Here is an 11,945-nt window from a genome sequence, read left to right as displayed (position 1 = left end):
TTTCTGTCCATTTTGCTAACTTGTGGGTTTTTGCCATATTTCCCATTTCTTTGGTACCATAGTTGAGCATGGATTTTTGTAAAGTGATTTACTCATGTGGGGTTTACATGAGGGGTTTAAAGGAGCTAAAACAATTGCATGGTTTTGAGAAAATGAATGCATCATGATTTCGATAAACATTCCTTATGGTATGCTTGTTCTCATCTTGTTCACTCGCTGAGTATTGTACTTACGTTTTATAAAAATTCATGTTTTCAGATCAGGTGACTATTGGACCCTAGATCGAGGAGTCCCCATAGTGCATCTCCTGGGTATGTGTCTGGCATTCGATAGTAATCCCTTTTATTGTAAATGTCTCCGCTGAAAGTCATGGGTCATTTGTATTGTGAATACAATCTAACAATGTGAATATGTGTATGCAATGTAAATTGCTAAATACATGACTGGTATAGTGCACGTATATTATTATCGATAATGCCATTATGTTTTGGCTATGTTCACACTCGAAAAAAGGTGTGTGTGTATGCATGATATGATAAATTTGTTAAGCAAAAGTAAATGGATAGGCTTGCTTGGGCTCAATGAGCATCATTGAGCTCATGCGCCAGTCATGGCCCAGGAAATTGGGTCGTGACAGAACCTAATGTGAATTATTAAGATACATGTGTAGACAGTGTATATACACTTGTTTGGTATGCTAGTATGAAGTGGCAATGCTTAATATTATTTTGATTCTAAGTTATGATATATGACTTAGTAGTTTATGATGGAATGATGAACATGTCAGATTAATAGGCTTGCTTGGGCTTAGTAGACTACGTCCATTGGGCCCATGCGCTGGTCATGACCCGAAATTTGGGTTGTGACAAACCCTCACAGCTGTTTTTTCACAAGATCAAGCAATAACCCTTACATAATCCACAAAGGAATTTTTGCCTTTTAATGGAATCAAGTGATAACCCTTACATTAGCTTTTTCACAAGACCAAGCAATAACCCTTACAAAGTCCACAAAGGAATTCTTGTTTTCTAACTAGATCAAGCAATAACCCTTCAACAATGGTTGATCACAAGCACAACCAAAAATTTACAAATAGCTATTCAAGGTTAAGCTAGAACATTTACAAGAAGAATACAAAAGCATAGCAAGAGGCATCTCTACAAAGGTGAAAGACTAAAATAAAGCTATAGAGTGAGGATAAGCTTTTTGAGGTCTCTCTAGGGTTTGAAACTTTATCTTAGGTCTTCTCTTCTTTCTAAATAGCTCAAAGGCAACTATTTATAACTGGTGTGAAGTTTGGAGTCGTTAGACACAAGTTTAAATCAAATCAAATTGTTGCTGGAGCTTGAGGGTTGACTACAACATTCCTAAGATCAGTTATGTTCTTTTAATTTCTCAAATTAGGGTTCCATAGTCAAGTATAACCTTCCTCTATTTGATCCAACTCTCAAGAACGTGTTTTTAGCAAGTCTAAGCTATGGTAGTCAATTACCCCTTTGCTATTGTGAGACCTTGACCTTTATAGACTCGTAAAGGGAAGTATACGTGATATCCCTGATCAGGGGTAATTTCGTCATTTCCTTAATAAGCCCATAAAAGTAAGATTTTTAAACAATATTATGGTCTAAGTAGGCCTAAGGTATAAATGGATGGTGAAATTAGGGGTAAAATGGAAAGAAAACTAAAATTTTGATGATTTTCACAATAAAGGTAAAATGGTCATTTTTTACCTTGGGTTAAAATTTTAAGTTTTCATGAACCCGAGTATGTCTAGACCATTATGGACTTTGTCCCGGTGTCAAAGGGTAAAAAGATTGCACAAAGGGTTGCATGTGAACAAGCTAACAAGTCAAAGGTATTTTTGTAATTTTAAAGGAATGGATAAGTTTGGCCTATAAATATCCTTCTTCCAGTAGCTTCTTCTCCCATTTTCCCAGCAGCTTGTCTTTTTCTTCCTTCTTCCCTCTCATGTTTCTTTAAAACCTCCATGGAAGCTTGATATGGAGCTTGCATGATTTTCTCTCTCTAACTCTAGTTTTCATACCTTTGAGACCTTTTGACTAGAACCCTTGTATTCTTCCACTCTCTCTCCTTAAAACCCTTGAAAAATCTTATTTTTATACTTTCTCTCACTAGTTGGGCATTCTAGAGAGAGAAAGAGAGAATTACCCATTTGTGTGGAAGCTATTGGAAGAAAATTCAACTACAAAAGAACCCTAGGGTGAGTAATGAACCAAGCTTGATTTTTAGCTATGAATAATGGCTAGTAATTTAGATTAAGAGATGTTTTATTGTTGAGTATGTTCATTACTTTTTTAGTGATTAAGATAGTGAACATAGATAGCCATTTAATGTGGCAATTGTAAGCTAACTAAGAGATAGCTTTTAGGGTTCATAGTGTGTGAATTTACCTATTGCTTATGCTAATGTGATCCTAGGTTCTAATGAAGTCCCATCCTTCCAATTGGATCATTAGGGGAATTAGAGTCAACTAAAGGCTCAATAATATACCTGTGAGTGGACTGCCTATCAAAACTATTTTGAGAATGTGATTGTTTTGTACAAAGTGTTTGAATGATTTTATACAACTTTTCTTAAAAATGAGTGCCTTGGGAACAAGCTCTTGAGAAATGGTTTATGTTGTGACATGTGACTATTATTGATTCATGAACTACCACTTTGTGTTAATATATATATATATATATATGAATATATATATTGTTGTGTAATAACATTGACTCGGCTATGTGCGAGTAGGGATTGCGTATAAGTCGAGGATGACCCGGTTATATACGAGTAGGGAGTGTGCATAACCCGATGATGACCCATCCATGTGCGAGTAGGGAGTGCACATGAGTTGGTGATGATGATGATGGGATAATGTGCATGAATGATGATGGGTATACGTATACATATATACATATGTAAATATGTGTGATATAGGAAATTAATGAGTAATGGTATATGGTTGTAATGCATGTGAAACTTGACATGTTAAACTATGGAAAATTGTTATGCGTTTCATGTTGATTTGGATATTTCAGCAGGGTGGTTTTTCTTTGGGAAGAAGGGTAAATTTTTCATTGGTGCCCTGTTTCTCGTTGCAGTGAGAATCATTTTCACTGTAGCGAGAAACTCTCGGGTTTGAAGGGGTGGACTAGCCAAAAACTCGCTGCAGCGAGAATGCACTTTCGCTACAGCGAGAATGACACGGTAGCTTCTCGCTGCAGCAAAAATGAATTTTGCTGCAGTGAGAAACTTTTTGTTTCTGGGTTGAAATTTTGCTGCAGCGAGTTTCAATCTCACTGCAGTGAGAAACTTTCTGTTTCTAGGTTACAATTTCGCTGCAGCGAAATTGAATCTTGCTGCAGCAAAAAACTCTCTGTTTTGTCTCCTATCTTATTCAATTGCTGCCCTATTTTTCACTTCTTTGCTACCATATCTGAGCATGGACTTCAAACATTAAGGACTAAATGAGTTAAGTTTAAAATGAGGAGGTTTAGTGAGAAACCCTCGGCCAGTTGAGAAACCCTCGTTCGGCTAATAACTAAATCACAATGTCGTTACAACGAAAATTCATTCTCGCTGCAGCTACACTGTAAAATGCCTTTCCGCTGCAGCAAAGATTCGTTGTTGTATTTGACTTGCTTGCGTATCATTAAAGCTTTCATTCTTCAAATGGTTCGTTATGTATGGGTTCATGATTTTCAAATGATTAATCATTTAAGGGCTTGATGAGGGGTTTTTAATATGAATGGAACTAAATTGCATTATTTTGAAACAAGTGCATCATGATTTTAAATTCTCCCTTGTTGTTGCTTGTTCCCTTCCTTGTTCATTCACTGGGTTTATACTCACTGTTTTCAACTTCATGTTTTCAGATCACGAGGCAGCTGATAACTAGGACGAGGTGTCCTTGTAGACTTGTATCCATCTTTTGGTAGGTGTCTCGGCATTCAGTAGCTGTACATTTGTCCGAGTCCCTCTGCTGGAAGTCAAGTATTATTTTGTCGTGTATAGACGAACCTAATGTAAATTGTTAAGATACATGTTGTAGACAATGTATATACACTTGTTTGGTATGCCAGTATGAGATGGCAATGTGTAGTATTACTTTGATTCTAAGTTACGAAATGTGACTTAGCAGTTTATGATGGAATGATAAACATGTCAGATTAATAGGCTTGCTTGGGCCTAGAGGATTACGTCCATTGGGCCCATGCACCGGTCATGGCCCAAAATTTAGGTCGTGATAGCTACAATCAACTATGGCTGTGTAAAGTCCTCTTTCTCACGCTTTACTATGTCTGTTCAATTCTACTTTTCTTGAGCTTTGTAGAATAGGGTCAACTATAGGCACTCCAAGTTGATTATGGCTTTATATTCCTAAAGTTTTACACTCTTTCTACCTTTGGATCAACTTGAGTTTCTCAAGGGTCGATTCTTGACTTGTGTCTTTAGGCTTCCTTGGCTTTTTGGCTCTTCTCTTCAACTATTTCTTCCTTACCTTGTTCCTGCAATCAAATAATAATTCAAGGTATATTTACTCTTTGTTTTCTTAACTGAATATGCATTGTTTGAAAGCTTTTATAAAATTTTCTAATGGTGCATGACTTTTCAAACAATTATATGACTTTAAGGGATAAAAAATATATTTGAGACAATTTCAAATGCTTGACATTAAGCTCAAAATAACATATAATTTTTGTCAAATCAAAATATGATGTAACTCAAGGCTAACATCAGTTTTAAATATTAAAATAAAAAGTGCTATTTTCTTCTTTAAAAAATAAATCTGTTTGAACATATAAACGAAATATTTCTTTCAATCAAAAAATTTCAGCTTATGCATGAAAATTTTCTCTCATATTTCAATAAAAAAAATATTCATGTAGGGGGCAACAAACAAAAATTTAATAGAAAGTAGTAAAAGGTACAAAAGAGAAATAAAAAAAAAGCAAATAAAATTAAACAAATAATTTTTTTTATGATCTTATCAAATAGAAAAAAGGAAAGAAGAAAAACTCACTTGTTCAAAAAAATTCACAAAAGACAAGAAAAAGAAAAATTTACTTGCTTAAAAAGATTCACAAAAAAAACCGTACTACTTTGCTCTAAATTTTACTTTACTTTGAATTCTAGAAAGAAAATCATTGCTTTGTTATGAATTTTGCTTGACTTTGAATACTATCTTAATCTAAATGAAAAAACTTTTTTACATAATACATAAAAGCCCCTAAACTATACAAGAAAATTCAAATAAGCTCTTATTCTTTTAATACATTCAATCAAGTCCATGTACTTTTATTTTGATTGAAATAAGTTTTTATATTTTTATGTTAAGTCAAATAAACCCTTATGATTAATTATTGAATTAGTCAAAATGACAATTGTCATTTAGTGCAACGTGGCACTGACTTGGCATGTTGATATGTCATAATTGATGATGATGTAATATACTAATGTGGTATGATAACATAGTCATGTGATATTGTTCACCTTCCATATTAGCATCACACTAGTGCCATGTGAATATAAAATGATAAGTGGTATTTTAATTAATAACAATTAGTCAATCATTAGTCATAAAGGCTTATTTGATCCAACATAACAGTATAAGGACTTGATTGAATACAATAAAAGAATAAGGTTTATTTGAATTTTCTTAAATAATTTAGGGTTTTTTTTTAACATTATGCCAAAATTTTTCAATGAACCGTCTATTTATAGAGCACAATGAATCGAGTTTTGTTATGAAAAAGATGAACTTTCCTTTCACAATTAATTAACTTGATTTTGAAATCTTATATTATCTTATGTATGCAAAATATATTAGTACATAATCAATCAAATATTATTTACGCAAGATATTGGCATGAGATATTACACAAGACAATAACATGTTACTACGTAAGGTGTTACTATCCAAAGTACTACAATACAAGTTGTTACAGTATAAGATGTTACAACACAAAGTGTTATAGCACAAGGTGTTACAACAGTAGGTGTCACAATACAATTTGTTCCAATACAAAACATAACTTTGCTTTAAATTAATGCATAAGAACATCTTAAGCAAGAATTCTTATGCAAGAGGCAAAATGTAGATGGTTGATTTTGACTATTAACTTATTGTTTCTCTAAGAGTTGTTTTACAGTAGCGTAATGCTATACAAAGACTAAGAAGAATAACAAGAACAAGTGGAACACTGCTTCACGTAAAATAACTAGAATAAGTAGAACAACTACTCAATGCGAATAGTAGTGAAAGTAATCCAAAATAAGTGGAATAATAGATGGGTTACTTTTACTTTGGGATATTCTAAAGAGTTTGACTTGATAGCTTAGATACAGAGGCAATTAAAAGGTCTTCTTCTTGACCTTTTCCTAAAGTATAAATGTTTCTTCATCTCACCTTTTCCCTCTAACAGTGTTCTTTTATATCTTTTCTCATACACCTTTTTCTCTTATCATATTCTCTTATAGCTTTTCACCTATACCTTTTCCCTTTACCTTTTATTTAAGAATAAGTCTTATTATATTATTAAAAGTCATAAAACCCACAACTTCAATAATCATATAATGGGCTTCTAGTCGTTACTCATTATATGCAATAAAATCACTATTTTAATAGTCACATAATGGGTTTCAATAATGGTTATCCAAAATGTTAATTAAAACTTTTCTCAATAATATTATTCATTATGTGCATTAAAACTTATTATTGAGTAGCTGTCTCTTCTGGTATTATATATTGAACATTCATAATTCATTTTGAAAGATTTTTCAAAGTTAGTACAATACATTTTCACTTAGAGCTTCTCTCTCAAAATATGCTCTCTCTAATTTTTTCCACCTACCACAATACTCAATATTTCAAAAACTACTTCAATTTTCCTCTTCACCACCTCCAATACATCTTTTTACTTATTTATAACACTTTCTCTCTCTTATCAAAAAGAACTCCTTTACAAATAGTTTAAAACAAAATGCTACTACAGATAGTGGTAGTGCCCTTTGTATAATTGGAATCAAATACCTTTAACACAGGGAATTTGCTACCTTGATTAATGCTAGAATAGTGTTGATTGGTTGGATTTACAATTTTCATTTTTCATCAATTTATAGTAAGTCTATACAGAAGAACTTATGCCTTGTGTTCTGTTTTGCAACAGAGGGAGCTTTTCGCTTGGTGGATTTAAACTCTCCACTCCATTGTCCTCCTTCACATTCTCCTCGTTAGCTTTTCCCCACAGCACAGCGTAAAACCCAATAACAATTATGACTGCACCAATCAGACTACAATAGAGCCAGCAGCAGTCACCATTAGTTTCAATGAAAGTGAAAGAAACTAATTTACAGAACAAAATGAATAGTAGTATTTAACTCCCAACATTTTCCTGAAAGTAAAGTTCTCTCAAATTCACGCTGAAACTTGTTGGCCAAATGATAGAGATTGTGATGTTATCAACTCATGTCTGCTAATGCAATAGAATTGATGGGAAAAACTGAGATAAATTTGTTTAATACCTTCCAAGAGAAACAGCATCTCCTAAGAAGACGATGCCCGTAACAGCTGCGAAGATAACGGCCAAGGGCTTGAACATGGAAACATAGAGAGGTCCTACTTTCCATAGGCACCATGAACACAAGCTGATACGGAAGGTAGTTGCAATTATCGCCTGCACAAATAGCACCATGCTATATAAATTTTGACTTTCAATCTTTAGGATGTTCCATTGTAAGTGAATTGAGAAACAGAAGATAGGTCTTGTAATGTGCTTACTGAGTATAAAATAGCAACAAGCCCTATACCAGGTCTTAGTTTCCAAGCACTAGGGTCTCTAACCAGAATCAAAGAATATATAGTGGACAGAATGGCGTTAAAGAAGCAAAGATAAAACATGACAGTGAGTACTGCTGGGAACTTTTTAAGTACCAATGTCTGCAGATTTACAGAAGATAAAAATCAGTTTCTACCTTTAAACCCATTTTACAGGTAGGATAATATATAAGATGGGCCAATAAACTAACCTGTATTATATACCAGGCAGAATTTATAAGAGCTTCAGCTGCAAGAAGAAGCCCTCCAAGGACCCAGTTTAATTGTGGAGAGGAAAGAAGCTGATGAGGCAGCACAACTAGCGATTGTGTACTCAGAATTGTTGGCCCCTTGTATAATGTCACAACAAATGCCCCTGTTATAGAGATTACAGTTCCTAAGACCTTTGATTGGCTGCTTATGCTTCTCCATTTCAGCTTTTCCATCCTAAATCATCACCATTTCAAAAGATTTGAAGGTTGACATAAAAACAGCCATTTAAAGTATTACATTATACGCTTCTAGTTTTACAGATTAGTATGCACTGAAAGATTGGTAAGCCCATGAAATTTTAACAGAATCAAGATTTTCGCATGGTGCTGCCAAACTAAATGGAGTAATTGCAGAAGCACTAAGTTCCCAGTAGGCACTAATTAGCATCGAGATCTTTATTTGGTGATACCATTCAGGCATTGAAAATTTATAAAGAATGAGAACCTGCAAATGATGGCAAGTATGAATGTAAAAGCTGGAACAAGATTGAGCATGGCTGTTGCCAAAGCAGGAGAACTGTACTGTATACCAGCATATCCGCATAGCTGGCCAACGCATCTGCATGGAGAAAGGATGAGATGAATCTAAGATGTTTTTAAATAATTGACAAAAGATACTACTCATAACTTATAATCTTGAAATATCAAAGCAATAAAATGCTTGAAATTGCAGGACAAGCCAAACTAGAAAACAAAAATGAAAGTGCACAGGGAAACATGTTACAGACCCAATCAAGGCAAGTAAAAAGATTAATCTGTAGAGATTGGAGGAGTTCAATGGAAGATGCATCGATCTGCCAAAACTCCAGAAATCGGAAGTTAGAAAACCATGATAAAAAATGAGTTACAGCAACAATCTTCTGCTAAATTTGTTAAGATTTAAGGAAAAGCTAGAAACATCGGAACCTGTGGAATATGAAAGAGCACGGAAGAAGAATAAGGCTGGAGAGGACATTAGAGTAGACAATCAGAACATATTTGTTAACCCCACTAGACATTGCTGCTTTGGTTAGTACCATGCTGCTAACTTGAGCCAAAATTACCATTACCATTCCCACAAAAGGCAGCAGAGTCCCCATTTTTGCGCAACCTTTCTCTTCGTTTCTGCCTGGTTCTAGACAAATAAACACATATCAACTGGAACTTAAGATGGAAGATTTATTCTCCAGATATTAGTTGCTTTAGTCCCAAGTACTGGGTGGGTTGTATAACGAGCCTTTGAATGGAATCGGACCTAGAGAGTCACTATCTCGCATGACTTTTTGTATCGAAAAAAATGAAAATTTCAACCCCACTTATTCTGCACCGTTAATAATGAAAGCCGATTATTGGCGCACATTTGCTCATTGTTTCAAACGCTGGGTGCCAAGAATAGAGGAAAGGGTAGACTACTCCAAAAGATTGGAACCCTTCCAGATTCCTGGTGGAGGATTTGGATTCTTAATCTCTGGGATATTCTAAGTTTAAATTATACAAATTGTCAAATGCGGAGCAGACTTCACCGGCTAGGGTTGCCAGTACACCGGCTAAATTTGTTAATTCAATTTGTATACTGAGCCTTACCGGAAAGCAGAAAGATCGTTCCTGCTCCTGCAAGTCTTCTTTTGAATTTAATTGAGAAAATGATAATCGGATAGGCTGCTACAGAACCCTTTTTTTTTCTTGTAAATTTGTCAGTCTTGTAAGATATCATTCACTTCATAGCTTTTACAGCAAGTGACCATTTTCCATTGCCTCCTTTTTGATGTGAAAACGCACCTTTCAACCCACTGAAGTGAAGTGCTAATAGGCTAGGACTTCTTATCCTGGAAAATGATTATGTTTTTTCTGGTAGTTTAGATGCTCAAATGAATGAACAGAAATCCCTGCCCCATCCCGTGCCTCACTTTTCTACCCGTCAATGTAATCATGCCATGTGTCGTATATGTTTTGTAATTTTTAACTTGATTAAACATTCTAACTAACAGTGTTTCCATTCTGAGCTGAAATAATGGTTTTGGGATTTTTTTTTTTTTCCCTCTATTCGCACCCCTGGCGTCTTTTTGGGCTCTACCGTTCGACTTCTTTCGATTTGAATTCCTTGCTTGCTGCTTGAGTCTTGCTGGTTTTGAGGGCTCTTGTGTCTGTTTGATTTTGGATTTTTTGGGAGTCCTGCTAATTGATTTGATCACTCTTTCGGCCCTTTGGTGTTGTGAATGTCTGCTTGATCAGATGTTTGTGGAATGATTGTTGATTGTCCCTACCGGCTTTTGTTTGAATTGTTGAATTTAAGTAAAATGTAAGGAGACAGCTTTCCCTGGAGCCTGATAGATGGAAAAGTAAATCTGTCAAAATAAGTCTGTTTCATTGAGTAGGTTTATTTTTTTGTTGAAAGTAAGGTTGGTTGGAATTTAAAAATTTAGGTCCATATTAGAATCAGATCTAAATAGGTCACTTCATTTGATCAATGAACTATTTCGGGTTTGATGCAGATCAGGAAAAAAAATTAAATTAATAATTTTAGTTAATTAAATAATTTTATATATTTAATTATATAAAAATAATAATTTAACTATAATAGTATTATTTATTTTATATATCTTAATATCTTTAATCTTCGATTGTCAAATTAATAATTTTAATTAAGATTGAAATTTACTATTTTTTTTATGACAAAGAATATTAGATGATAATAATTCAAACTTGAGACATCATTACTGTAAAAAAAAGATTCAAATGTTTTACTTGAAGATGAGGATTGAGGATTGTCCAAAGAAAAATTCAAATGTTTTACTTGAAGATGAGGATTGAGGACATAAATAAGTCTTAAAGTTTTCATTTATTTAGTTATGTACTTTTGTTTATGAGATTGTAGTTTGTGCTAAACATTGAAATTTTATTTATATTTGATGTAATTTATTTTATTTGTAACATGTTTTTATTATTCAATTTATTGATTAAATTTTATAAAAATTTTATTGATAAAGAATTTGTTAAATAGAATTGTGAAAATTTTTTTGAAAAAAAAAAAAAGAAGTGAGTTCACCCAGTCTGACTTATGGGCTGGATTGAGATTTTGATCGCTCATGCAGACAATGAGCTGACTCGGCCCAGCTCACATTTTTCCAATCCACAATGATTTGGATCAAACTAGACCGAGCCAACCCATATTGGCACTTGTATGGAAAAGATAGGAAAGATGCAAAATATATATATATATATATATATAAAGAAAACAACAGCAAATCAAAACACAAGATTGGAAAAGGACCATAAAATCCTACTGGTTTTACACCTTCAAACACCGTTACTTGACATGAACTCAATGTTAACGGGTAGAGGACACTTGGCATTAAATTAGAAAAAAAGGCACCAGCAAGGGGCAGGGCATTTGTATTCTGGATGAATATTTTTGGTGATGTTGCATCAGTCCAAAACTCTTCATGATACTTATTAGGACCGCAACTATTACATTGAGTGAAAGGTACCACTAGTGTTACCATCATTGTTTTTTGAACATACACACGACTGTCTCCATTTTGAGGAGTCACGACCACATGATACACGCATCTGTAAATCAAAATGTGGTACCGATGTTGATTTCGCTTTTATTGATTTTAAAAGATACAGGTCTTTTTTGTGACCTCCTCTCCTAGTTTCGCAAGAAGGGGCTTTTATTGGCAGGATGCTTTCAAGCACTAGATGAATATATATATATATATATATGCATAAATGTCGTATCTGCAAATTTCCGTCAGGATATATATTCGTGTATCATGTTAACCTCGTTCAATGATCAATTAACAAAACTTATGGCCTGAGCCCTGATCTGTAATATTCTAGTCGATGAAGTCATTAAAGCATGGAACAGC

General features: G+C 34.0%; 1 protein-coding gene across 2 annotated transcripts; it reads right to left on the bottom strand.

Annotated features, from left to right (window-relative positions):
- On the bottom strand, positions 6,885-9,887 carry LOC18609425 (WAT1-related protein At5g40240). 2 transcript variants are annotated; one of them, XM_018114649.1, is made up of 7 exons: positions 9,001-9,887; positions 8,823-8,888; positions 8,540-8,653; positions 8,035-8,269; positions 7,787-7,945; positions 7,531-7,682; positions 6,885-7,299 (listed from the first exon to the last, which is right to left on the bottom strand). In XM_018114649.1, exons 1-7 carry the CDS (start codon positions 9,171-9,173, stop codon positions 7,134-7,136), a joined length of 1,065 nt encoding a protein of 354 aa, XP_017970138.1. In that variant the 5' UTR covers positions 9,174-9,887; the 3' UTR covers positions 6,885-7,133. The 2 variants fall into 2 exon arrangements, with proteins under 2 accessions (XP_017970138.1, XP_017970139.1); XM_018114650.1 differs by lacking the exon at positions 7,787-7,945.

This window comes from Theobroma cacao, chromosome 2, assembly GCF_000208745.1.
Source record: "Theobroma cacao cultivar B97-61/B2 chromosome 2, Criollo_cocoa_genome_V2, whole genome shotgun sequence".
NCBI lineage: Eukaryota > Viridiplantae > Streptophyta > Magnoliopsida > Malvales > Malvaceae > Theobroma > Theobroma cacao.
The sequence above is the reverse complement of the archived record's forward strand: the minus strand, read 5'-3'. Positions and strand labels throughout refer to the sequence as shown.

Bases quoted from the DNA above. Each gene is read 5' to 3' on its own strand.
- LOC18609425 (XM_018114649.1), bottom strand. From the start codon at position 9,173: ATGGGGACTCTGCTGCCTTTTGTGGGAATGGTAATGGTAATTTTGGCT. The intron at 8,654-8,822 runs GTCTGTAACATG...TTCTCCATGCAG, and splicing joins TTTTTACTTGCCTTGATTGG to ATGCGTTGGCCAGCTATGCG. The intron at 7,300-7,530 runs GTATTAAACAAA...GCTCTATTGTAG, and splicing joins GATGCTGTTTCTCTTGGAAG to TCTGATTGGTGCAGTCATAA.